At 37.9% G+C, this 26,905-nt stretch overlaps 1 protein-coding gene across 1 annotated transcript in view; it reads right to left on the minus strand.

Moving 5' to 3' along the window:
* The window catches only part of ARHGAP20 (Rho GTPase activating protein 20), a 90,335-nt gene extending 63,626 nt beyond the window's left edge, over positions 1 to 26,709 (minus strand). Inside the window, exons 1-2 of the mRNA XM_012808153.2 lie at positions 26,605 to 26,709; positions 10,360 to 10,445 (exon numbers count right to left, since the gene is read on the minus strand). Of these exons, the coding sequence (XP_012663607.1) occupies positions 10,360 to 10,445; positions 26,605 to 26,709 (191 nt within the window). The remainder of the gene's footprint in view (positions 1 to 10,359; positions 10,446 to 26,604) is intronic.
* Positions 26,710 to 26,905: the final 196 nt, after the last annotated feature.

A 26,905-nucleotide genomic window follows, 5' to 3' on the forward strand; every position in this document is an offset into this window, starting at 1 on the left:
GGGCTCCCACTGATTCTGCATTATGGTAAAAGAAAAAAGTGCACATTAAATGTAGTGTACTTGAATCACCCCAATGCCCCCACCCCTGGTCCATGGAAAAATTGTCTTCCATGAAATGGTCCCTGGTGCCAAAAAGGGTGGGGACTGCTAGTTGTTAAATTTTACCCTATATCCTACATCAGAACCACATTCAGGGCTTGTTAAAACCAAATGGCAGGACTTTTAACTCATTATGGGGCCATAATCAGTATTTCTAACATGTTCCCAGCTGGTGAGGTTTCTGGTACTAGGACCACACTTCGAATAAGGGGTGAGTCAGAACAGACTTTTGTCACAGCCTACAGAAAGAAGTATGAGAACCAGAGACAAGTAAATAAATAATAACACAGTGGGAGAAGCACTGGAAGAAAGAAGGGAGGAATTGTTCTTTCATTAGTTTCTGAAAGAGGTCGAATCTGCAGGTTTACTTTGGGGAAAGGTGTGAAGCTGGCAGCTCAGCCTTTTCCCATATTATTTGCATTAGATCTTGAGAGGACAGAGCTGATTACCCAAGTCCACTAACTACACTACCCTGTCTCTGACACCAAGATGAAGTGGTTATCCCAGGAGCACAATCTCTAAGGGTCAATATCCTGCTCTCTCCCCAAAGGTCATCCCTCTTAAAACTAAAAAAGGTTACCCACAATCCTGGGTGTATATATTCAATGCCTTAGAAATCCAGGAGGCCCTGTTGCTACACTTTATGAATGTCCTGTGCATGATTATGCGCCTCTCTTTCTCATCCACTCCCTTATTTTTAAGGCCAGATATGAGGAAAAAAAATTTAGGCTAGAGTGGTGATAGTGTAAACTTGGACTCTAAGGCCAGATATGAGGAAAAAAAATTCAGGCTAGAGCGGTGATAGTGCAAACTTGGACTCTAGCCCTAGTTTCAATACTCACTCCCTTTCTGCGTAACCTAGGCATTCAAAGGTTACACGCTTGGGTTCCTCATTCATAAAATCACAAGCCCAAGGAAGACTGAGCCCAGATTTCTATTCAACAGATTTCTGATACTCAGTTTAGAAGCTTGTACAGCTCCAAAGCAAATATGTCAGGGGACTATTTTTGAACCAGTAGCCCACTTGAACGTTATTCCATCTGTGCAATGTTTGCTGGAGGTTAAAAAATAAAAAGCAGTTACTGATTCCTTCATTTTCTTTTCCTTTGTCTTCATCTTGTTTTCTTTTTAATAAAAAGCAGACAGTTACTAAGTCCAAGAGGAATCAGTCCATTTCAGTATCCAGGTGCATAAACATAACCACAAACTTCATTTATTTTATGTAATAAATGAAGAACTTGTGTGTTGATCCAAAACACAAGGGAATAAAAACAAAGTGAGAAGAAAAAAACCCAGCAGGGGATAAGGGATTCAGACTCAAGAGCTAATTTTAAAAGTCCCTTTAAAACCAATAAGTTAAGTATGAAAATTCAGTAAAATTTTAGTTCTTATTGTAATTCTAATATAAAAATATTATCTGGGTACTAGTGCAGAAATTTAAGAAAAATTCAGGGACACTCTCATCATTAACACATCTAAATTATACATCCTTAAAAACTGATGTAGTTAAAACATTAATTCAACATTTATTTTTATATTAAGAACATATTCTATTTCTATACTGCACTGATGAGTTTTGTTTTTAATATCAGGCATTTCTTATAATGTTTTCATAATACAATAAATATAATTCACATTTCTTTGGTATCCAAAAGCTTATATTCAAAATATAAGCTTTACTTCACATTAATAGAAATTTAAATTAAGAGCACTCTGATACATCCTATCCAGAAGCTGTAAATGAGACTAGTGAAAACAGATACTCTTCTACATCACCAGTAAGAATAGAAATGGTATAACCCTTACCAAGGGACAATATGGCAATATCTAACATTTCATTAGTAAGGAAATGCTGAATAAACCGTGGTGTGCACGCAAGAAATTACTGGGAAGTTGTAGAAGGAAAAGAAAAATATCTCTAAATAATGATCAGGAGTGTCGTACAGTTATAAGGTGGAAAAGTAAGGTAGAAAAAGTACATAGTATATTATTATTTATCTAAGAAGGATATATATATTCCTGTTTTCTTATATTGAAAAATTAAACGTTTTCAAAGTTACTGATGACAAAGGGAAAAAGTAGGGCTGAGGAGACAGAAGTAGAAACTAAACTCCAAATGTATCTTGTTTTCCTGAATCTGAATTAGAAATCAATATAAATTAAGTCATGACATATTTTTGTATCTAAAGATGTATTTTCCTTGTATGTCTATTGAAAAGACCTAGAAATGATGGATGGCCTTGTAGCAATGAATGCCCCCTAAGTCCCAGCTTGTAGCCTCGGAGAAATACCTAACTTCAGGTCTATGTAGCAAACATACAAGATAAACCAAAACATCTTATCATACTAAAAAGTATACTTTCAAGTAACTCATTTAGCAAAGAAAAAAATTAAAAGATAAATTAGAAATGTTTTCAACTGAGTAAAAAGGAAAACTGTCCATATCAGGATTTGTGAGATGCCACTGAAGCAGAACTTAAAAAGAAATTTATGATGTCAGTGCTCAAAAAGATCTTAAAACAACCATCTCAACTTCCACCGTATGAAACTTAAACAACAGTAAATCAAATGCAAAACAAACAGAAGAAAGCTAATAATTGAGATCAAAATGGAAGTCAATGAAATACAAAGCAGAAGCTATAAAAAAATCAATTAAACAAAAAGTTGGGTCTTCAGAATATTGATGAAGTTGTTAAAACTCTGCTAGACTTAAGAATAAGAAAAATACACTAATATTACAACTATATATATACATTATACATTATAAACACAATCTACTACAAACTAACATTGAATATGCTATATAATACACTAATACTGGATTTACTAATATCAAGAATTCAGGAGGTAGCATCACTACAGATTCTATAGATATTAAAGGATAATAAGGGAAGATTATGAAGACTAAAAGGCTATAAAGTCAACAACTCAGATGACATGAAAAATATCCTTAAACTGTATGTAATCAATCACAGCTTACTCCTATAGTCCTATTAAGGAAGCTGAACATATAGTTAAAGCCTCACAAAACAAATCAAAATTCAAAGTCCAAACAGCTTCACAGATAATTTCTACCAAACATTTAAGAAAAAAAATACTAATTCTACATAAACTCTTCCAGAAAAGTAAAAAAGAGAGATTATTCCCCAGCTCATTTATAGAAGCTAGCACTACCCTGATATCAGAATAAAAGACATTACAGGAGAAGAAAACTATAAATCAACATTCCTCATGTATACAGACACAGAAATTCTAAAAACACGCTTCAGAAAACTGAATTGAATATATGAAGAGGATGACAAAATGACCACGTGAAGTTTTTTCGAAGAATGCAGTCGTTTTAACATTTTTTAAAATCAGTAATTCACATAATACAAATTAAAAAAATCATGATCACCTCAATAGATAGTGATAATAAAAAATCATTTGACAAAATTCAATGATGACACGTTCTGAAGTTTTTAAATGAAAGATCCATGCATGATCTAAAGTATGTGATGAGAAGAAAACCAAGGAATAGTGTTTGGTACAGTTTTTTTCCCCAAGATAACATGTCAGTATAGTTTATTGTTTAATCTTGAAAGTCTTAAAGATTTTAAAAGATTCCTTTAAAGTTCAAAATTTAAGAGTTCCACCACCTTTGTCCAACCGTTACCAAACCACCCAATTAAATGTATTTGGAGGGCACATATGAACCTCCTGTAGCCCATTCATGTTAAGTGGCTGAGAGAACCAGGTCAAACCTGCAGTGCTCAAGTCCTTATTTCCCTGAGTCATTCTAGACATACTTAGAACCTCAGCCTAGGGAGACCTGAAGAGCTTTCAGGGTCTACCAAGAATAAATCCAAAATTTTCCAAGCTAACCTTGCTTCATGGCAGATGTAGAAATGCTAAACAAATTTAATATTAGACTCTAGCTGGCTGAATCTTTCATCTTTCTAGTTTGCCATCTGCTATGGCCCTTAAAGAGTCTCTCTGTGAAGAGAATGTGATTTTACCTCTGCTGTTACTACTGCTACTACCATTAACAATAACAGATAACCTACACAGATAAGCCACTGATTTTGTGCCAGAGTGTACTTCAAGAATTTTACATATATAGACCCATTTATTTCTTTGTAAAATCCTATGAAGTAGGTATTGTTATTATTCCTGGTTTAAAAACTTACCCAAGATCACACAGCTAGAAAGAAGTATTGGGATTCAGACATGACAATGTGGTTCCAGAGGCCATGCTCTAAGACACAGTATTATACCCCCTTTTGTTTGTGTAATGCAAAGAATATTCCATCAAGACCTGAGACTTGGGTTCTAGTTTTACCTCTGACACTAATCAATTGTGTGACCTACAGGAAGTTTTTTAGTTAATTTCTGCTATAAAATGAGCCAGGATCAATGACCCACTTGTAGTTATACAATGCTGCGACAATCAAGTAGGTGCATTTTATTAACCAGCTTGATATTACTAGATGAGCTGGGAGGATTGATGCTTAAAACCGAAATACATTTAAGGGAAAGGAAGACGGCAACTACTCATGACTAAGCTAATCTCCTAAGCAATTTAACTTATTTCCTCATTTTATATTTTATGATGTAAGCATTATGATCTGTATTTTACAGCCTGTATATAAAACAGACTCAGAGATCAGGTGATTTATCCAAGATCCCATAGGTAGCCAGGACTGAGCACCAGCATGTGAACGTAACCAAAGCCTACGTACTTTCTGCGCCACGGTGCTTCCCTGGTGTCTCCACTCTCTCCTCTGAGCAGCAGTAAGCAGAGATTTAAAAGATAATATCAAAACCTTGCAAGCGGCACACACACAATCAGTTCAGAGCTAAAGAAGGAGACAGGTGAATAAAAACTTAAAAGTAGTAAAAGACTGTTACTTAAAAGAAAAGTGGATACATTTTTGTGCAATTTCTATAAGGTGTGCTCCATACCAACCATATCAAAATGACGAATTTCTAGAGGCAAAGTCTGTATGACTTGAATTCATTCCTAAGTAAACACTGAAGAAATACCATAAAAATACTAAAAAAATGGAATTTTACAGACCACGTACATGAGCTCTTGAGGTATTTTACTGTAAGAAATTACTTCCTAATTCAGAATCATTTTATTAAAAAAAATCCATTTTTCCCTACTGAGAATTTCATAAATACCCATGAAGAAGGAAAGTCTCTTAGATACTCACTACTTAAAGGAGGTCAGGAAAGTCATAAACTATGGTGCTCAATTATCAAATTCCTCTTTTGGTTTGGAAATGGAGCTACTCCTTCATTCACTAATTCATCTAATTTAATACCATATGTACAAGGTATTATTCTATTAATAAATGTGTGATTGAGTACTATAATTAAAAGATAAAGAGAGTGCTTATCACACTGTGCCCCGTAAGCAGGTACTATTATTATGGGTCAATTAAAGAAAAAGGCATTATTGTGACTCCTGTTCACTTATGAGGAAACTGAGGTTGGAGTAACTGGGCGCTATGGCCTGAATGTGCTTCCTCCAAATTCATATGTTCTTGAACCTGTGAGCTCAGGCGATCTGCCCACGTTGGCCTCCCAGAGTGCTAGGATTACAGGTGTGAGCCAGCACGTCTGGCCCCAAATTCCTATGTTGAAACTTAATTACCTACATGATAGTGTTAAGAGGGGAGGCCTTTAGGAGATTAAGTCATGAGAGCAGAACCCTCATCAGTGGGATTAATGTTTTTATGAAAGAGGTACAAGGAAGATGTGGCCCTTTCCATATGAAGATACAGCAGGAGGTGCCGTACTGGAAGTGGAGAGAAGCCTCCACCAGACACCAAACCTGTCAGTGCCTTAATCTTGGACTTCCCATCCTCCAAAGCTGCAAGCAATAAAATTCTATTATTTATATGTAAAAACAAGGCACATATGGTGCTGCAGGAGCATGTATGTTATTTATGAAGAGTTAGCAGAGCTCCTGAAAGAAGTGACACTTGAGCCAAGGCCAGAGAGTACAGTATGTCAAGAAAATTGCGAACATTAGAATTCAGAGTATACACAGAGAAGTCTTCTATACTATATAGTCATAGAACTGTAAGGGATTTAACAAGTGATGTATTTCAACACGCTCATTATGCTTTTAAGAAAACTAATCCTTTCAGTGTATGTGCTTAGAGCAGTAGTTCTCAACCTTCCTAATGCGGCGACCCTTTAATACAGTTCCTCATGTTGTGGTGACCCTGAAGTGGCTGGGGGTCACCACAACATGAGGAACTGTATTAAAGGGTCATGGCATTAGGAAGGCTGAGAACCACCGGCTTAGAGTCTTAACACGAGGACAACCATGACTAAGTGAAGCTGCCCTTAAACACACAGTGGAACACTATTGTGTCAAAGAGTAAAAGCGCTAAGTGCACCCATGTTGTACACACTCACCTTAGATAACCGCTAACCTTCCTAGTGTGAAATGCTCTGTCATCTGCTATACCAGACAGCATAATAATTACTTGAAACCACCTCCAGCTGATCTGAATGGTGTCCACATACGAAAACAAAACATTAAAATCTATAAACTGCCTCTGCTTATGTACCCTGTGGGTTCATAAAAGAGCCCTGGAGGTAAAATAATTCTTCAGTTAACCTAAGTCCTTCTTCCTCTTACCAGCTCTCATTATAAAGAAAAAAGAATTGAGATGCTGCAGCTGTTAAATGAAAAATTTCTTTTAAATCCCCTGCAGATTTTGATAAATATTTCATCATCATCTACAAGTCATTAGTTACTGAGTGACAAGTTACATAAGGGACAACAGTAAAATTAGTAAAGTCTACTAAAGAGCCAAAATCAAAGATGGATTTAGTTCAAAAAATATGTAAAATATTATATATTTAAATATAATAAATTCTATATTTTATTTATAGAATTTATTCTATTTATAATAAATACATTCTATATTCTATAATTCTATAATTTGTGTTTTACAAATAAATAGAACACTTCATTTCTTTGCTGTCTGCCCCATACTGCCTACAGTCTTCTGCAGGTTAGTTCCCATGTTACATCTGAAGAGAGAGTAATGCTTTTTTGAAGGGTTACTAGAGTTGTTTGGTAAAGTTCTACTTGATAGATATGCTATTATCTTGGACTTTAGAAATTTCTGTATCCATTGTACCCTGGATAGAAAGCAAATTCTTAATTGTAAAAAGTTATGTTCCTTTTAGTAACTATGGGGAAAAAGCACCACTTAATAAAAATAATAAGTTTTATACTGTAAGATTTCTTTAAATTCAAACTTTAGGATGTTTTAAAAATAGAAAGTTCATTAATAATTTATAAAAATCTTATTTGTGTTAACTTTTCAAGAACATACATTATATAAAGGTGGATAAAATTCACACATTTTCTTGAATGTTATAATAGGATTTTAGCTCCAATTTAAAAAAAAAACTGCAAGAGACTTGAAAATTAAAAAACTAATACATATGAAAGTGAGAATTTAAACAAGAGGGAAAGAAAATAAAAATTCTAGTCACAACTAAATAGACAAGAATTTAAAGGATACACACATAATTAATTGGGGTTACTGGGGCCAGAATAGGGACTTTACTTTTTCTTGTATACAGGTTGATGTTGTTTGTTTTATATGAAATATGTACTACTTTTATTAATTTTAAATATTTCCTTAGAATGTATTTTAGTATTCCTTTTTTATAAGCAATTTAACTATAAAAGGATTCTTCTGTATCTTGCCACTGGGGTTCTCTTATCAAGAGTCCACTGGACTCCTATAGGTAACAATTATTGTATTATATACTTAAAAATCTATAGAAATAATAGATCTCATATTACATGTTCCTACCATAACAAAAAAAAAAAAAAAAAAAGAAGAGTGCGTCAGAATCAGAGTCTTTTGAGAAATATAGAGTTGGCGGCGTCCCAGCTGTAGAATACTGAATTAGAAAAGTTAAGGCACAAGACCAGAGAACCTTTAAGATTCTTTCTAATCCTCAGATTATATTACTTACAAATATTTTATACAGCTTCAGAGTCTAACCACCAATAGCTACAGAGAATAAAAGCATCCTGTCTATAAAATAGGATCAGGTTCTATTCCCTGGCACTATGCATTCATATTACTGTGGGGAGGAGCATATATCTATGATATACACAGGAGGAGCATATGTATATGATATGACATACCATATCATTATATTGGTCTGTAACCTAAAATAACCGCAAGTGGCATTTCTCAGTAAGTCACTTAAGTGTTACCATTTTTCCCTTGCCGGGCACTTCAGCTAAGTCAGAGGTTCTTGATTCTATTAGACTCAAGGACCCTTTGTTATATAAAATTCTCTACATACCCACTAAATCATTGAGAAAAACTCCCATGTGCCGCAAAATTCCAAAGCACCCCCTAGAGGTCTGTAGCGCTCTACTGTGAACGGCAGTCCACATAAACTTTCAGCGTCTACGTGCACACTACCAGAGATTCTTGCCCTGAGTCAGGAGGACAATTACTGGTCCTTGATCTCAGGCTAGAGCATCTTTTATATGAGGACTATTTTTAACTGAAAACCTTGGCACACTTCAAATCCAGAAGCTTCTAATAAGAAATTTTACCTAAAACAATCTATTAAAAAAAGTGAAAAAAGTTATTGTTACATCTATAGAAATGAATTCTGCTTCCTCTCTCTACCTCCCTTAAAAAGTTCTTTCCCCTAGGTTTTCTAGGTAATCAAGATTAAACTGTGAAGATATAACCTTTTTCTTTTATCCACACTAATGCAAAACACACCAGTGCACACAATCTAAAAGCCATTGATGTATCACACTGAAATGTATCATTATGTTGTTATTTGGCAGAATATCCTCCTAATTAAATTTTCATTAGGCATCTTTATTAAAAGGAGTTTATATTTCCTAATCAGCCCAATGACCAAAGCATATGTCATTGGGGACAGGCTGGAAGGATACTGAGTCCAAGAGAACTCAGTACTGGGAAGAAAGTGACCTAAGTACTTCGTAAATTTCACTAAATGGGGTTTGGATATAGAATTTATTTTGGCACTAAAAGTCTTCCATACTTTTGTATAGATTTTGTGTTAAATTAACACATCATTCATAAGAGTATCATAGTAATAGGTATATCTTCACTTTAAATAAAGATGAGGATTTCAATTTACATAAAAGAATTCACAGCTTAGAAGATAGTCATCACAGAATTCCTTTGAACATAAAAACTCCTATGAGTTAAAATTCCATTTGAGAAATATCCATCAATTTCTACACATTATGAAAAACTTTAAAATGTTCATTGAAATATTAATTAGCCAAAATAGATAAAATAGCCATTTTTTCTTTCTTTCTTTCTTTCTTTTTTTTTTTTTTTTTTGAGGCAGAAACTCACTTTGTCACCCTTGGTAGAGTGCTGTAGCATCACAGCTCACAGCAACCTCCAGCTCTTTTAGGCGATTCTCTTGCCTCAACCTCCTGAGTAGCTGGGACTACTGGCGCCAGCCACACCACCTGGCTATTTGTTGTTGTTGTTGCAGTTTGGCCAGGGCCAGGTTCAAACCTGCCACCCTCGGTATATGGGGCCACAGACATCGCCCCCAAATGGCCATTTTAATAAATATTTAGCCTGTTTTTACACTTTGACTTTCATTAATTTAACCAATAATGCCTTAAAGAAATCAACATTCCATTTTTTTGTAATCTTAATCTGCTTATTTTCCTTCATATCTAAATTGGATAGATGCAAGCAATCCAAAAGCCATTTATGTGTAACATTGAAATGTATTATTATATTGCTATTCGGCAGAATATCTTTCTAATTAAATTTTCATTAGGCATCTATTAAAAGGACTTTATACTTCCTAATCAGCCCAATGACCAAAGGAAGTGTTGCATATAGAATTTATTTATCTAAACACAGTCATCAGCTTATGATAAAAAATAAGCAAAGTTTCGTGTATAACAAAACATTAATTTTTCAGTATTCTCATTTCTAATTGTTTCTACCTATAAGCTTTGAAGAAATGTGGAACATCACTTTTGAATCAGTTTTAAACCAACCAAGCATACACACCAGCTCTAAAAGGCTTATGATTTTCATAAAAAAAATAGGTCAGAAGTCATATTTTCTATTATTAGAGAATGCAGATACTAACAGAAAATGAACGAACAACACCCACACTCAAAAAAACACACGATGAGAAAAGCTCATCTGATGTAAAGTTCCAGGCACATTCCAGGCGTGCAGCACAAGGCCTCGCACTCACCTGCTGGTACCAGGCTGCTTTTGCAGGGCTTTATCCAGGAGAAGAGATGGAGCGCTCCTCCTCCTTTCTACTAATGCTTTCATTTTCTGTTGAAGAAAATAAATAAAGAAATAAATGAGGACTACATGGCTTGTAAGGTAAATAAATATTGATTCCTAAAACAAAGTTTTGTATTGCCTATCAAGAAGCCTACGATTTCATCATGCAGATCAAACTATAACATATAAAAATAAGAAAAGTATAAAAAAAAGGACAGCAAGTACGAAAAGGTAGTGGAGGTTGTGTGTGTTTTTTTTTAATAGTCAGATAGTAAAGAGGTTTTAAATGCTGATCGCTAGAGGATGTGGGAAAAACGCTGTCATACCCGTGATTGTTGCTGGCTATGTTTCCCGCCCTGTGCTAAAAGCTAGATACAGATTCTGTTGTTTACCCCAAAGTGTCATCAGAGTCCATACTACTCTATTTCATAGGCAGGATAGGTCCTAAACTGGTCTTCAAGAAAAGACAAGCAAAACGAAGAAAGAAAAAAAAACAATTCAACAAAAGCACAGAGACCCATTCTTACACAAACATTTAATCAACCTTTAAATTTTGTTTTAAATTTAAATGTTTACACATTGGAGAATCCATCCTTCCAAATAATTTTTTTTTCCCTGTAACTTAAGAAGAATATTTTTCTTTTTTTTCTTCTAAGTGGTATATAATTCATTTCAGGTACCCTGTTTCCCATGACCTAAAATTTGTGGTAAATGGGGATTTTTTTCAATTTAAATTATTCAGAGAATTACTCTCTAAATTCAGTCTTATAAATTTAACACCTCTAAAAACAGCCACTAGAGATAAATGAGTAAAACTAAGACACGAATGGAGTTTAGGCTATATTACCAAAGCCATACTCTCTTACCCTATCCTGGCCAGAGGTTTCACTACTGTCTGAAGCCTAGGCCAGCCATACGTGGAGACAGGATATGGCTCCAGTAGGAACCATATAAACTAACTAGCTGGCTCTGTGTCAGTATTCCATTCCATGATTTATAAAGGAATTGACTCTTTGCTAGTAAAAGAAAACCTAGATATAAGATTAGAGGAAGAATCATTTGCTGGTAAAGGGATGCTGGATTTCTTTGGCACAATTCTTATCTCGCAAATTCACCTAGAGATATCTTTCAAATTATTTTTGTCACCACTGCTTTGGCCTTAGTGTTGCAGTTCCCTTCATTAATCTTTTGGCATGTGGAGATTATATACTCAAATCTCCTTGGTACAAATGCAACAGCAGTTGAAAGAATTAGACAAAACGTTAATAAAGGATAGGAAACAAATAGGTTAGAAGTATTGAATCTATCAGACATCTCACTCAGGAGTTACTAACCATGAACCAGTTTCAGGCCAGGTTACTTGCATAAAATTTTTTTGTATTTGTATCTGGTGCCTTCCTTCCACAGAAACAGTCTATAGTTGCCATTAGTAGGGTGGGGAACCTGCAGCCCCAAGGATTTGTTCTGCAAAATTTGAATTCAGTCAAAAGGCTGCACTCAAGGATCAAGAAGGCCACCGCCCCCCCCACCCCATCCCACTGTTTCCATTACCTGCACCTCAAAGGGAACACAGCCCTCAGGGATCTAACATCATAGGCTAGTGTGACTGCACAGGTTGCAAGGAGAAAGGAAATCTGGGAGGCAAGTATTCGTATTGTAAGGTACAGCAATACCTCCCTACAAGAAGAGTCTCAAACCTTGGGGGACTTGATTTATTTTACAACGTAAGGTGACCGTTTGTTTATATATGTTAAGCTACGTTCCAGGTTTTATCAGGCCTGGACTTGATTCCTACTTTCTATGATTCCCTTTGTTTAAGACCTATTTATTACTTTGACATTTGAAATATTGCCAATCCTGCAGGCTGTACCTGAAGTTTTTATCCATTGGCTGCTTTGACCTTGAGGATCTGCCTAACTTACTCAGTGAGGGCCATTCCTGGACCATCTGAGCAGCCTTAAGTCTGCTTCCCCTAATTTTCTAGCATCACTGTCGGAAGATGCCAGATTCTAAACTAGATCTTCCTAAGTACATGATTTCTAATTCTCAGGTCTTTGACTTTCAGGTTTATGAAGAATTTGGAAAGCGTTCAAAAGACAGCCATAAAATGCTTTAAAATGTGGAGAAAAGAAAGAGCCTATGAAAAAGCTAAAATGATCTGAGATTCTTCATTTGGAAATAGTAGTAATTTCTAAATTAATGCAGAGCTATATAATATGGAGAAAAGCATCTTCCAAGAAAGATGAGGCAAAGAGAAATGGGACTAAATTGCAGAAAATTCACACTGACTGTGGGTAGAGGTTCTTTGAGAAATTTACAAAAGTTGTGAATTAAACTTTGCATACAATTTCAGATGTTCAGAAACCCCCATAAAATGGATTTCTTAGAGATTTATGGAGCCCAAATTAGGAAATCTTTTTATAGAATAATACCTTTTTGGCTCAGCACCTATAGCACAGTGGTTACAGCGCCAGCCACATACACCAAGGCTGGCGGGTTTGAACCTGGCCCGGGCCAGCTGAACAATAATGACAATTGCAACAAAAAAATAGGCAGGCATTGTGACAGGCACCTGTATTTCCAGCTACTTGGGAGGCTGTGGCAGGAGAATTGATTAAGCCCAAGAGTTTGAGGTTGCTGTGAGCTGTGACGCTAGGGCACTCTACCAAGGGTGACATAATGGAGTCTCAAAAAAAAAAAAAATTCAAAAAAAAAATAAAAGAAAGAATACCTTTTTGAGAGTGATAGCTGTTAAATGTGAGAATGAATGAGTGATGAATTTTCTTCTAAAAAGATGTTTTTAAAGCAGGATATTCATGAAAATATTATATAGAAGACCATTTGTATACACAATGATTAGACTTTTTTTTTCTGAGTCATACAATGGTCAAATGTACGATGGGTCAAATGCTGAGCATACGTACTTCATCCATCTGGATTTACACTGAAGAGAATGTAATCAAACTATAGGATGAGTCCTGTTTTTAGGTCCTATTGTCTGTTCTCTGACTTACTCTACAAATAAGATACACAGTCCAAGGAAATTCAGTAACTTCTAGTCCTCCATTTCCTTACCTACAAAATGGGAACATTTACACTATTAGCCTCTTATGTTCCTTTTATTTCTCATGATTTCAGAATAAGTGTCTTATCAAAGATTCACCCATGATATGCAGGAAAATAAACATTATATATATTGTGCATTTAGGATTCACTTCTCTTGTACATAATAAAATGTCTTAAGAACAGCCAAAATAACTAGGGGCTTAATTAACAGACTTAGGTATTAATTCATTAAAATTACACATATTCCTAAACAAAGGGCCAATAGTAATTTCAAAGCAAAGTTCACTCATCTATTAAAATATCTGTTCTCAGGAAATAAAGACTTGTATTTTCTTCTTATGTATAACAACCACGAAATACAATACATTGAAACAGAACAAGTCTATTGATTCCTTTATGTGTAATAGTACAAATCTGTCAGGACAGGCTATGGTTACAACACCCCCAAATTTCACAGTTGTTAGGGATAACTGATTCTTTGCTTCACAGGGAACAAGGGAGACTTCAAACAGTATATAGTATATTTTCTTTGTCAGCTTAAAAATTACAATCCACTGTGTAATTTTTCAGAAATTTCAAGTGCAGGATGTTCCTATCTAGATGACCTTGTAATGAGTGAATACTATTAGTAATTTGCTATGGAACTAGCTGGTAACAGTCGTACCTATAAATTGCAAACTCCAACTTTTCAGCAGTGTGGATATATATCAATTTGAGCTACATAGTAAACATCTCTCTGAAGATAAAGTAAAAGTTAATCATGTATAAACAAATAGTGTTGGGATAACTGTATATCCACATGCAAAAGGATATGGTTGGACTCCTATATCACATGTATGTGTCATGTATAAAATTAACTCAAAATGGATCAAAGATCTAAAAGTAAGAGCTTAAAATATTGTAAAAGTCTTAAAAGGAAACAGGCAGAAATACTTGTCACTTTGGATAAGGCAATGGTTTCTTAGCTATGACATGAAAAATACAAGCAATAAAAGAAAAAATCAAGAGAAATTGGACTTATTTGAGATTTAAAACTCCTATGTCTCAAAAGATACCATTAAGAAAGTAAAAAGACAACTCTTGGAATGGAATAAAACTTGCAAATTATGTATCTGATAAGTGAGTTGTATCTAGAATAAAGAAATATCTCAACTCAATAGTGACAAGTCAACCCAATTAAAAAAACAGACAGAGACTATGAACATATAGTTCTTCGAAGAAGATACACAAATGGCCAGTAAACACATGAAAAATGCTCAACATCATTAGCCATCAGCAAATTGCAAATCAAAGCCGTAGTGGGATATATGGATTAGAATGACTACAAGAAAAGAGAGATACAAAGTGTTAGTAAGATGTGGAAAATTTGGGCTATTACACTGGTGGGAATGTACAATGGTACAGCCTCTCTGGAAACAGTCTGGCAGTTCCCCAAATGGTTAAACATCGAGTTACCACATGATCCTGCAATTCCACTGCTAGGTACATATCCAAGAGAAATGAAAACACGTCAACATGTCCACACAAAGACTCGCATGTGAATGTTTAGAGCAGAGTTATTCGTCATACTCAAAAAGTGGCAACAAAATCAATGTCTATCAACTGATGAAGGGATAAACAAAATGGCACGTATCACTTGGCAATAAAAGGAAATGAAGTATTGATAGATGCTACAACATGGATGAACGTTGAAAATTTAGGCTAATTGAAAGAAAACATTACAAGAGACCATAAATTATATAATTCCATTTGTATATTGTCCAGAATAAGAAAGGTATAGAGACTTAAAATAGATTAATGCTTGCCTCAGGGAAGGAGGTATTAGGGGTGATGGCCAAGGGGTACAGTGTTCCTTTTTAAGGTTATGAATATACGCATGTTATTCTAAAAGTGATTTTGTCCTTTTATCATAAGGACATATACACTAGACTGTTTATCACAGCTCAATTTACAATCTCCAAAATGTGGAAATAGCCTAAATGCCCACCAATCCAGGAATGGATTAACAAGCTGTGGTATATGTACACCATGGAATACTATTCAGCCATTGAAAAGTGAGGACTTTACAACTTTTGTATCAAACTGGATGAAAGTGGAACACATTATTCTTAGTAAAGCATCACAAGAACGGAGAAGCAAGAATCCAATGTACTCAATTCTGATATGAGGATAACTGATGACCCAGTACATGGTGGGGGGTGAGGAGCAGGGTGCAGGGAGAGGGAAGGGGGGGTCACAGGGTGTGATTCACTTCTTGGGGACAGGACACAATTTTAAGAGGGATGTTATCTAACAAATGCAATCAGTGTAACCTGGTTCTTTGTACCCTCAAGGAATCCCCAACAATAAAAAAAAAAAAGGAAAAAAAAAGAAAAGTGATTTCGTTGATGGATGCACAATTCTGTGACCACACTAAATGCCACTGAACTATACACTTTAAGTGGGTGAACTGTATGGTTTGTGAATTATATTTATTAAAAACAAGAAGCACTAACTATTGAATTGTCAAACCACTGGCTCTATCCAGTAGCAAACTGGTACATAACTAGAAACTAAAATTTTCTTCTTCCTTACAACACAAGAAACATATTCCCAAAGATGAAAGTAGAAATTATTTATTTGCTCTTTGTACAATACATTTCTTTTTTTGAGACCGAGTCTCACTATGTCACCCTTGGCAGAGTGCCGTGGTTTCACAGCTCATAGCAACCTCAAACTCTTGGGCTTACGCTATTTTCTTGCCTCAGCCTCCCAAGTACCTGGGACTACAGGCACCCACCACAACGCCCGGCTATTTTTTTTTTGTTACAGTTGTCATTGTTGTTTAGCTGGCCCAGGCCAGGTTCGAACCTGCCACCCTTGGTGCATGTGGCCAGAGCCTTAACCACTGTGCTATAGGCATTGAACCTTGTCCAATAAATTTTTGTACAAAAAATTTCACTGGAATCTGTCTAACTGCTGGTTGTGATCTGCCACCTACCTTACTTTTCCAGTGCTCTATACAGAGTTTTCATATAGGAAATTCTCAATAGAGAATTTCTTGTAAGCAGATGTCTTGCAACCAGATGAATTAACATCGCCTACCTCAGAGATATCGCAGTGGCAACACAAGTGTGCCTATGTGGGAAAATGAATGTATAAATAGGTAACTATTTATAGGAAATAAGGAAATAAATAGGAAATAGGAAATAAATAGGAAAATAAGTTTTATTGTTTTATTTTCAACAATGCAGAAAACACTTTTTAGGTAAAACTTGTGTATAGACTCTCACTAGAATTTTAACTTCATGGCAACCAAGAGATCCAGTATCATCTTTGGAATCTCTAAATCACTCTGAATCTGGTCATTTTTATTCTCAGTTCTCACAGAGATTAAAGGGAAATTAAGCATATCAAAAGAAAGGAACAAGATGAAAGATTTAAATCAGAGGTGATCTGTAAGTTCTTATACAGTTTTGTTTTATTGCACTTTATTAGGAAAAAACACAAGCATTTCAGCTGAATTTAAGTGAAATGATGCTGAAGTATTGAAAATAAACAGATAATTAAAACAAGGGCTTTCTAGAAAGCTTTTAAATATGTAATTCAAATAACTTCAAATGTTCAAGCTTAGAAAAAATTACTTAATCAGATTTACAAATTAACTTATTCAAACTTGACTACTAATCCCTTTGTGTCGATGCAATTTAGTAAGGAATAAATTCTTTCTTGCTTGCTTTCCCTACATGCCTGCAGCATTTACTTGCAGAGATACCCAAGGCACTGAACAATCACATTTCAAAGACACTGGCTTTGCAAGGAAAAAAGAGAATTACGTTTAACTTTGCATCTTGTTGGTGGGGCCTATTTCAACAACACAGTTTTGACCCCTGGATAAGCTGAGGCTTCCTACTAATGTCAGTTTGGTCTGCAGGCAGTACGATCTTCGGTTTACTCAGAAATCATCCCATTCAGAACTGGTGTGAGCCCTTAGCTAAAACAAATTTCTTTACAGTACAGACTACTATAAAGAGATACAAGTTCTTTTCTGAGATTATGAAATGATTTAACTTTTTGGTTCTTTCCACATGACGATTACCACTCTGAAGTACAACGACAAAAATCTATGCAATGTAGAAGAGTGGGCACTAGGCTAGGAGACATGAGACCTTAATTCTGGCCCAGTTCTACCAATGAAATTCTCAATTTCTCTCTACAATGGACCTTAACACCTTCCCTGCCTACCACAAAGAATCCAATGAAAGTATATGCATGAAAGTCTTCTGAAAGGAAAAGCACTATGATGAAATAATACATACAGTAAGCTTTAAAGTGCATAAGTACTGGGTATAAATAAATGTACGGATATTAGAATTTCCCTTGTACATTATTCTTTGTTCCTCTGCTTCCACCCTCAGCCACACAGGATTCTGGATTTTCATGATGAGCTGTCAAGTGCGTTGACTTTTTTCTTTGGCGAAGCCACTAGTTTTAACCTTGGGTTATGATTCCAATTCAGTAACACTAAACACAACTAAATTTTATGCTTTACTTTGGTGAATTGTAGGCCATGTGAATTATACCGGGTAGACATAAAGTCTGAGTGCAATTTAAAACAGTTTACCATAGTAAACTGCACACAAACATTCTGTCCACCTGTATTTGTTAAAAACAAAAGAAGCTGACTACATCCTGGAGTAGGGGGCAGGGTCAATCACCAAAGTTATGCCTTATAATCCCTCACAGGCAGGGCTCCACACAGTTTTCATATCATGGCCCCGACAAAAGATACTATTTGTACAACCAGAGCACACCATGTTAAACAAAGGGTCAGTCTCCCTGCCCCAGTACCCACCTACTTGCCTGAGGGTCAGGGGCTGAACCATCCATGATGGTTGGTAAGTTCTGCCTTACTGCGGCCCCTCAGTTTCCTCTTGTAGAGGGGAAAAATAGTGAGATCAAATCTCAAAACATAATGGTAAAAAACGAAAAAAACAATGTGTATCAAATGAGAATAAAAAAATACATCAAGGTCTATCTAGATTTAGACATTGTATCACCCAGTAATGGCTACTGGTAAAGCTGAGGTTCGAGTGGATGAAGGCAGGGGTACGAGAGGGAATACAAAAACTCCGCCAGGTAGCAATCAGGACTCAGGTGAATCAGGAGAGCAGAAGGCCACAGAGCAACTGGGCTTTCCAGACCTCTGATATGTGAGCTGATGTGGGCACACATACATTCCATTTTCAGAGTCTAAACACAAGTGACCAGACATCCAAAAACAGGTTTTACATTTCAGTTGTGCCATGTGACAGGTGTCCATCAGAATTAGGTCAAGGCTACTCAGCACACCACTGACCCACAGGGCTGATGGGGCTATTTCTGCTTCCAGTCGCATGTTTCTAATCTAAGTTTGTCCCAGATTAAAAAAAAAAAAGACTGAAACAAAATTATAAAATAAACTGGGCTGTGTTGCCTACAAGCCCCATTATTGGTGGCTGCCAGAAAGAAACTACCTCTGTTCCCTTCCCAGCCTCCCACATTGTGGTGGAGTCTCCCATAAGCAAACAAAAGCTAAACATCACGCTTATCCCAGCTTGCATCAGAAAACTGCTGCAGTTGCCACAACCAAATTAAGCCTTCTCTCTATACGCTTTTTGTGTATAGTGGGACCTCTAGAATCCCTGTGATCCTAAACATCCGATACACTACCAAAATGAATAGGAAAGCACACTTTTTCCTTCACTGAAAGTTTATTTTAGAGGTTCTTACCAAATGCTCCGGAGACATGAGGAGTATGACACAGGAAACTCCATTGAATCATCATAATAATATATACATGTATTTCCTGAAAGCACTGTGTGTATTACACAAGTGTATGTATATGTGAGTGTTTTACACACAGATACATAACTTTGATATTACATACCTATTTTTTGTGACATTTTATATAATGTGTTTGAGTGGAAATTTAAGTTCAAATCTAGTGTATTTTCAACTATAGATACCTTCTAGAAAGGCACGTTTTATAATTTCATATGTTTAGTAAGTTGTATGTGGCCCAAAGTGTCTCTACTTTGAAAAGAATAGCCACCAAGTCCTGGATAGAAGGATAAGAACTGTGAAAGAATTCAGACACCTCAGCTATTGACCGTGGAGGATTTCATTTTCTGTAGGTACCATGAGTTTTCTCACTTCTCCTCAGTGTATTCAACATGTTCTATCTTTTCTCCTGCAGACCTTTCACCAAATAACAACCCAGGAGCATGCTGAAGGCACGAGATGGTGATAAATTGCTTCATGACAGTCTTCACGCCAGAGCTAAAAGAAACAACTGCACTAACTATTTAGGTATCCGTGACTTACGAATTTTCAGCCTATGAGTTATAACTGTCTATTTTAACTTCATTAACTATTTAAACTATTTGCAATCTTTAAAATTAACAATTACTGATTAGAAATGTATAAAAGATTGTCCTTAACTTTTATTTTATAAAAACTAGAATTTATTCTGTCCTAATATATAAATTTTAGAGTCACAAAAAATTAATTTTTCTTTTTTGTCATGTTAAATGCATTGTTCTGTTCCCATTCTAAATAAGAGGAACTAGGGACCCAAAACATTTCCCAGACTTAAGATACGTGATAACAAAAGTTTGCAGAGTTAGGTTTCCCAAACACATGAGTTTCCATGGCAGAATTATCTGAAGCCACAGATTTGGTGTATCCATATGTAACTATGAATTATAGTCCTACAAGTTAGCTGGAGAATGAGCCAAGCCTTCCAACAGTAAGTGAGGGTGAGGTCTCAGCACAGAGATCAGGCCTGGCTGAAGAGATCCTGAAATAATCTGTTTCCCTTATACAAAGCATCTGAAAATTACAGACACCAAGGCATAAAAATCATACAAGTATCAAAGTCATCACACCAGTGATTGTATCTCTGTCACTATTAGTCAATGTTTTCCTAACATTTACCTAAAGGCAGCAGAGAACATAACGGTAGGGATTGATAGTAGGGAGACAGGATATAAACTCTCCTTCCTAAGAACATAAACACCTCTCAGAGGAAAGTCCGTCAACAGCCTCTGCTTTTTTTTTTTTTGCATGATTCACATCTACTCTCTCCTTCATCTTATGTTAAACAATAGCAAATGTAGCTTTAGTTTAATTGAAAAGAGAAATTACAGTTTTGTTCCTTATCCTGTATGAAAAAGTTACTTCCTGCCTAATATAATTTACCTGCATTAAATAGAGATAGACACTCTCATTTAAAGTGGTCTTTATATTTTCTTTACTCCTCCATGAATTATAGCCAACTGTGGTCTTTTTGCTCAAGTTTCTGCTTCATATTTGATATGTATGGTCTTCAATAGTAACTACTAGATAATAATGAAGGATAGTATTCATTCATATACACGTACTAATGTTAAATTTTAAAAAAATCAAACTCCTTTTATTGCCTTATGCCTACTCTCACATAGTAAGACATACTAACGACTCCTGTACTTTTTTCTGAAAGTGTTTTCATATACCTTCAAATCATAAAAAGACCTTGTGAGATAAACAAGATGTGGATAACCCCCATTTTCAGGAAAAGAAACAAAGTCAGAAGTTCAGAGATCATAAAAGTAGTAACAGAGGCCATTATGATTAACCCAATTGTATTTGGATAATTCCAGGACTCTCCCATCCAAAACAATCTTATGTATCTAATTTTATGCAATCTAATTTGTAAATAACATCAGAGAAGAAATCAGTAGGATACTGGTTTAACCATGGGCATAGTATGTTTTTCCCAGCATTGAAGAGTGAAACTAAACCTTACTCGTTAGGGTGTTTCATTCAAACCAAGTACAAGACACACACGTGGCTAAAGTCAGCTCGTAGAGTGCTCTACCATGAGGCGCTATAAACAGATTGGACCCAGAAAATGGAGAAAGAAAATACAGAATGAAGTTTACAACAGCAGCTGCTACATTTTAAAATGTTAGTGCTATTTTAGATTTGTGTTCTCTTGACTGGATTTCTGTGCCTGTAAGTCTCTCTCTCCTATCCTCTCATTCTATTTAAAGAGTCTGAAATTAGTATGTTAAACCAAAGGATCAGGGTGTGTGAGTCTGACACAAATCATCCATAATGGAAACGATTCTAATATGTGTTTCCATTTAATTAAGATTTGGTGCAAATATAGATATCCTCAAGGATGCACTATTCCAAAAGAATTTAAGGCTTTGTCTATGCTTTAAATATATGCTATTATATTTTAGATCCCTATTTTTATGGATTGCTATCCACATTTATTGTATATTCTTTTGAAGAGCCTCAGTGATAGAAAAATCTTTGTCCTCTGACGATGAATTTGGTTTTGGAAATGGTCAGATCTTCTGGCTAGCAAATAAAGTGATCCAGCAAAGCTGTTCTTCTTCATGTCAGAATAATAAAATAAAGAGACCAACTTCTTACACAGCATCTACAAACTAACTCCTCCAACACACCTACCTCAGGACCTTTGAACTTAATGCTGCCACTTCCTGGAATCTTTTAATAGGATACTCTTTTCACCCACGAAAGAGTTAAGAGTCACTTAAAAGACGCATTCCCTCAACATCTTAGTATGGAGTGGTTCAGCTCAACAGCCTTGTTTGTCTAAATCTGGGTCAGGTTTGTTTCTTTAATATCACCATTCTTTTGTTGCTGGCTTTATCTCTTCCTCTGACCCGTGCTGGCTAATGTTGCAACAACTAGACACATGTGGCTACTTAAATTTAAACTCCAATGAATTATAATCAATACAATTAAAGGAAAAATTGTCCATTTGGATCTTACCAAAATTAAGAACTGTTCTTCAAAAGACCTTGTGAAGAAAGCAAAAAGACAGGTCACAGACTAAAAGAAAACACTGGCAAATCACACATCTGATAATATTCTGAAACCTAGACTATATAGGTAATCTCAAAACTCAATAAGAAGAAAGCTAACAAGCCAATTAAAACTGTGGAAAATATCTGAATAGGTACTTCATCTGAGACAACATGTGAATGACAAATGAGAACATACGATGCTCAATGTCATTAGTCATTAAGGAAATGCAAATCCAAACCATTAGGTACCACTTTATATTCTCTAGAATGACAAAATAAAAAGACAGATTATAAGAAGTGTTGGTGAAAATGGGGACACATCAGACTGATAGATTTCCAGGGAGAATATAAAATGCCTTTGGAAAAAAAATTGGACAGTTTCTTAAAAAATTAAATATATACCTAAAGTGTGAACCAGCTGTTCCATACCTAAGGATTTACCCCAAAGAAATGAAAGCTGATGTCCATGCAAAGACCTCTACATAAATATCCAGAGGAGCTTTATTTGTAACAGCCTGAAACTGGACATAATCCAAATGGTCATTAATAGGTGAATGGATAATTCAAAACAGGTGAATCTCAAAATAATTATATTGACTTAAACAAGCCAGACAAAAAATAATATTAAGTATGATTATATAAAGTTCTTTTTTTTCCTCATTCATTCTTTATTTGTATAAATTCATGGGGTTAAAATTCTGGAAGATGAAAATTAACCTATGGTGAAAGACCAGTGGTTGCCTGGGAATAGGGAAAGAATGAATAGAATACAAACAGACATGAAAAAACTTTAAGGAATGATGAACATGTTCATTACTTTGATTACAAAGATGGTTTCATGGGGTTGGGGGTGTGTATGCACATACACACACGTCAAAACTTAAAGATTTATTAACTTGAAGTATGTGCAGTTTATTATATGTCAATTATTGGGCAATGAAGCTGTTAAAAAAATTGAGGGGGTAGGTGCAGTGGCTCACACCTATAATCTTAGCACTTTGGGAGGTCCAGGTGGGAGGATCACTTGAACCCAGGATTTAGAGACCTGCTTGAGCAACACAGTAAGACCTTGCCTCTACTAAAGTTAAATAAATGAATATGGCATGGTGGTGCATGCCTGTAGGCCCAGTTACTTGGGAGGTTGAGGTAGGCAGATGCTGGAACCCAGGAGTTTGAGGTTGCAGTGATAAGATGGTATCACTAAAGTCCAGCTCAGAAAACAGAGTGAGACCCTGTCTCAGAAAAAAAAAAAAGAAAAGAAATTAGTTTCTCAGTTGTACCAGCCACTTTACAAGAGCTCAGTAGCTGAATGTAGGTAGTGGCTACTGAATTGGAAACTCTAGATAAAGAACAGTTCCATTATTGCATAAAGTTCTACTCAACAGCACTACTCTAGACCAGGGTCAGGGGTCTACATAACAGGGACCTACCACTTGTCTTTCTAAATAAAGTTTTATTTCAACACACCTGTGTCTATTTATCTATTTCAACACACCTGTGTCTGTATCACCCATGGCCACTTTAGCGCTACAATGGAAGACCTGACTAGCTGCAGCAGAGACTAATGACCTACAAACCTAATTTACCATCCATTCCTTTAAGAAAAAGTTTGCCAGTCCTGCTCTAAATCATACATTCTGATGAGAGGTGCTATGCCTGTCCTGTTCACTGTTGTACATAGCCAACTAAGATTTACTGAACACCTAACATGTGGTAAGCACTATTTTAGGTCCTGGGGAGGCAGCCTTGAACAATGTAGATAAGATCCCTATTCTCACGCTTTCCACAATTTGGTGAAGGATGTGGGTAACAAAAGACAAACAGTAAATGAGAAAATACCAGAAAAGGATGAATGCCGAGATGCCAACAACACATAAGGTAAAGAGTATGACTGAGGGGTGATTTCCACTTGGGGAGTCAGGACAAGTCTCCGGGAGGATCTAAGATCAGTACTGTAAGAGTGTCAACAGTGCAAAGATCTGGGGTAGAAGCAAAGGGCAACACCAAAGCCTCAAAGTAGGAATGATCTGATGACTTCCGTGACAAAGGCGGCCCACACGCCTGAAGAATACAGAACAAAAAGGAAAAGGTAGCTGGGGTGGGAGAAGTAGACAGGGCAGTCTGAATTTTATCATCAATGTGATGGAAAGCTAAGACAGGATTTTAAGCAGGTGAGCAACATGATCGATTTACATTTTTCAGGATTATTCTGGTGCTGCTAACTGGAGACTGGGTCACAGAAGGGGAAGAAAGGTGTTAGACGACTTAAGGAGTTTACTGAAAGGTATAAGTGAGAGAAGGTGGCAGCTTTGTTTGAACAACAGTGACAGCAGTGGAGATGAAGTGCAGAAATTCAAGATAATGTTGGAGTGACAGTAGCTTCCCTTATGGACTGCCTGTTGCAGAGTGAGAAAATGAGGAGTTTTGGATTAAACAACTGGGACACAATGGTATGAATTACAAATATGGGGGAACAGCAAACAGTAATAAGTGCTAACATGTATTGAAGTACGCATTATAGGTCATTATCCACTCAATTTCACAGTGTCCCAACAATACTGGGAAAGGAGGTACTGGTGTAATAATGTGTGAACTTATGTTTCATAATGAAGGAAAGAATCTTAGGGACAATGGCTATGCTGAATATAAAGATTGGGGGAAACAGCCACTACCTACATTGTCCTTTATTTCCCGGACACGTACTGCTCTATAAATGATAAAACTGCTCTTTAGTGCGCTCCTCCTTTGTCGGCATGCTTAATTACCCTAAGAAGAAGAGAAAGAAGCTGTTCAGGAAAATAAATCTCTGATTTTTTTTAATTCCTTAAGCCAACAAAATAAAAATTTTAAGCTTTAAAAAATCTAATGTCAATTACCAAACATTCATTTACCATCCCAAATGTCGTGCTAATCTGACAAATTCACGTTTTAATTGGGATGATTTGAACACACACACACACACCCCCACACCCTCCATCTCTGAAGGGGAAAAGCGACAAGGACAGACCGCAGCCTCAATCCATCATATGATGAGCCGGCACCACAGCCCACACATCATCAAGTTCAGGGACACCGATGGCTGTGCCACACTCAAGGTCCAGGAAGCGCACAGACACTCCCACACCAGGCACACGGATCTCCCCTCTCTTCAGCTGCCTGCTAGCCAACATTTAGGATCCCGGCGGGAAGATTTAGGAAAAGCAGTAAAATCAGGACAAACAGGGAGTCTGCAGGAGCCGTTAGTCGCCAAGGGTACAATAAACACAGCCCCTTGAGATATTTCCTAAGGAAGAGCTAGTGATCCCTCTAATCGCAACTGGTTTCCAGAGAAGCTGAAAGGGAACCACTATTACAAGGGGAAAAACGGTCAACTAGCGGAATGACTTAGGCTGGGGGTGGGAAGGTGGCGGACAGGGCTAGACACCCCAGAATCGATTCCGGAGGGAGCAGGGAGCTCGCGGCCCGCGCGCACTCGCACAGGGAACCCTGCGGGGAACCGACCCGGGGCTCCGCGGCTCCGCGTTCCCGACCTGGCGCTACAAGTTGCCGTCCGCGTCCCTCCTCCGGCTTTGACCCGGGACACGCGCCGCCCCCACCCCGCGCCGACACCCGGTCCCCCCTCCAGCCGCCGGAGTCCCCAGGGCCAGGGGACGAGAGCAGGGCCGGGCCGCCAGCCGCGACCCTCGCCACAGCCCTCCAAACCTCCAGGTCCCCGTGTGACGACGGTTCGCGTCCCCGACCAGCCCTTCCAGCTCGAGGGCCGGGCTCGGGAACCCCCCGCCCCACAATTACCTGCAGCTGCCGCCGCCCCGGGCCGGCCAGGTGAGGGCTGAGCCCGCGGACGCCGCCGTCCCGCCGCCCGCCTTCCTCGGGGCCAGACGCCGCCGGCCCTGCCGGCTCCGGAGCTGACCGGCCACGGGGACCCGCGGGCTGACCACACGGACGGACGGACGGGGAAGGCGGTCCCCACCGCCCCGAGGGAGAAGCCGGCCGGCCGCGCGGCGGGTGGAGGCCGGGCGGGAGGCTGCGGGGTCTTTCCCGAGAAGAAATAAAACTCTAAATAGGAAGAACTCAGAATAACTCGGGATGTACCCCGAGCCGCGCGGGAGACGGCTGCGCGCCGGTCGTCAGGGGCGGGAGAACGCGGGGATGTCCTCGAACGAACGGCGCGGGCCGCGGGCCGCGGGCAGGAAGCCCCCGGGGCGCTCGCTCGGCGCGTCGCAGCGGCTGGCGCAGAGGGCGCGCGCGGACGCGGGGGCTGCGGCGGCGGGCTCGGGGCCCCAGCCCAACGACCTCACCTTCTTGGTGCCGGTGTCTCCCGCGATCCGAGACACTCCTGTCAGGGAACAGGAGCGCCCCGGCTGCGCCCCCAGAGTCTCCTGCTGAGGAGACATCGCTTCCATGAAGAAAATCTTCAGGCAGATCCCAGCCCAGGGGAAGGCTACGCGGTCATGTCCGCGCGCCGCGGCCGGAGGGGCGAGTGCGCGCGGGCCTAGGCGCAGCCGCCGTGCTCAGGCAGGGAGCCGAGCTCCGGGCGCAGGCAGCCGCCTCCCGTCGGGGCCATGTACCTCCGCCTGCGCTCCGCACCGCCGGCGGGAG

The sequence above is a fragment of the Otolemur garnettii genome, unplaced genomic scaffold (genome assembly GCF_000181295.1).
Source record: "Otolemur garnettii isolate 467f Iridium unplaced genomic scaffold, OtoGar3 scaffold00086, whole genome shotgun sequence".
In the NCBI taxonomy this organism is placed as follows: Eukaryota; Metazoa; Chordata; class Mammalia; order Primates; family Galagidae; genus Otolemur; species Otolemur garnettii.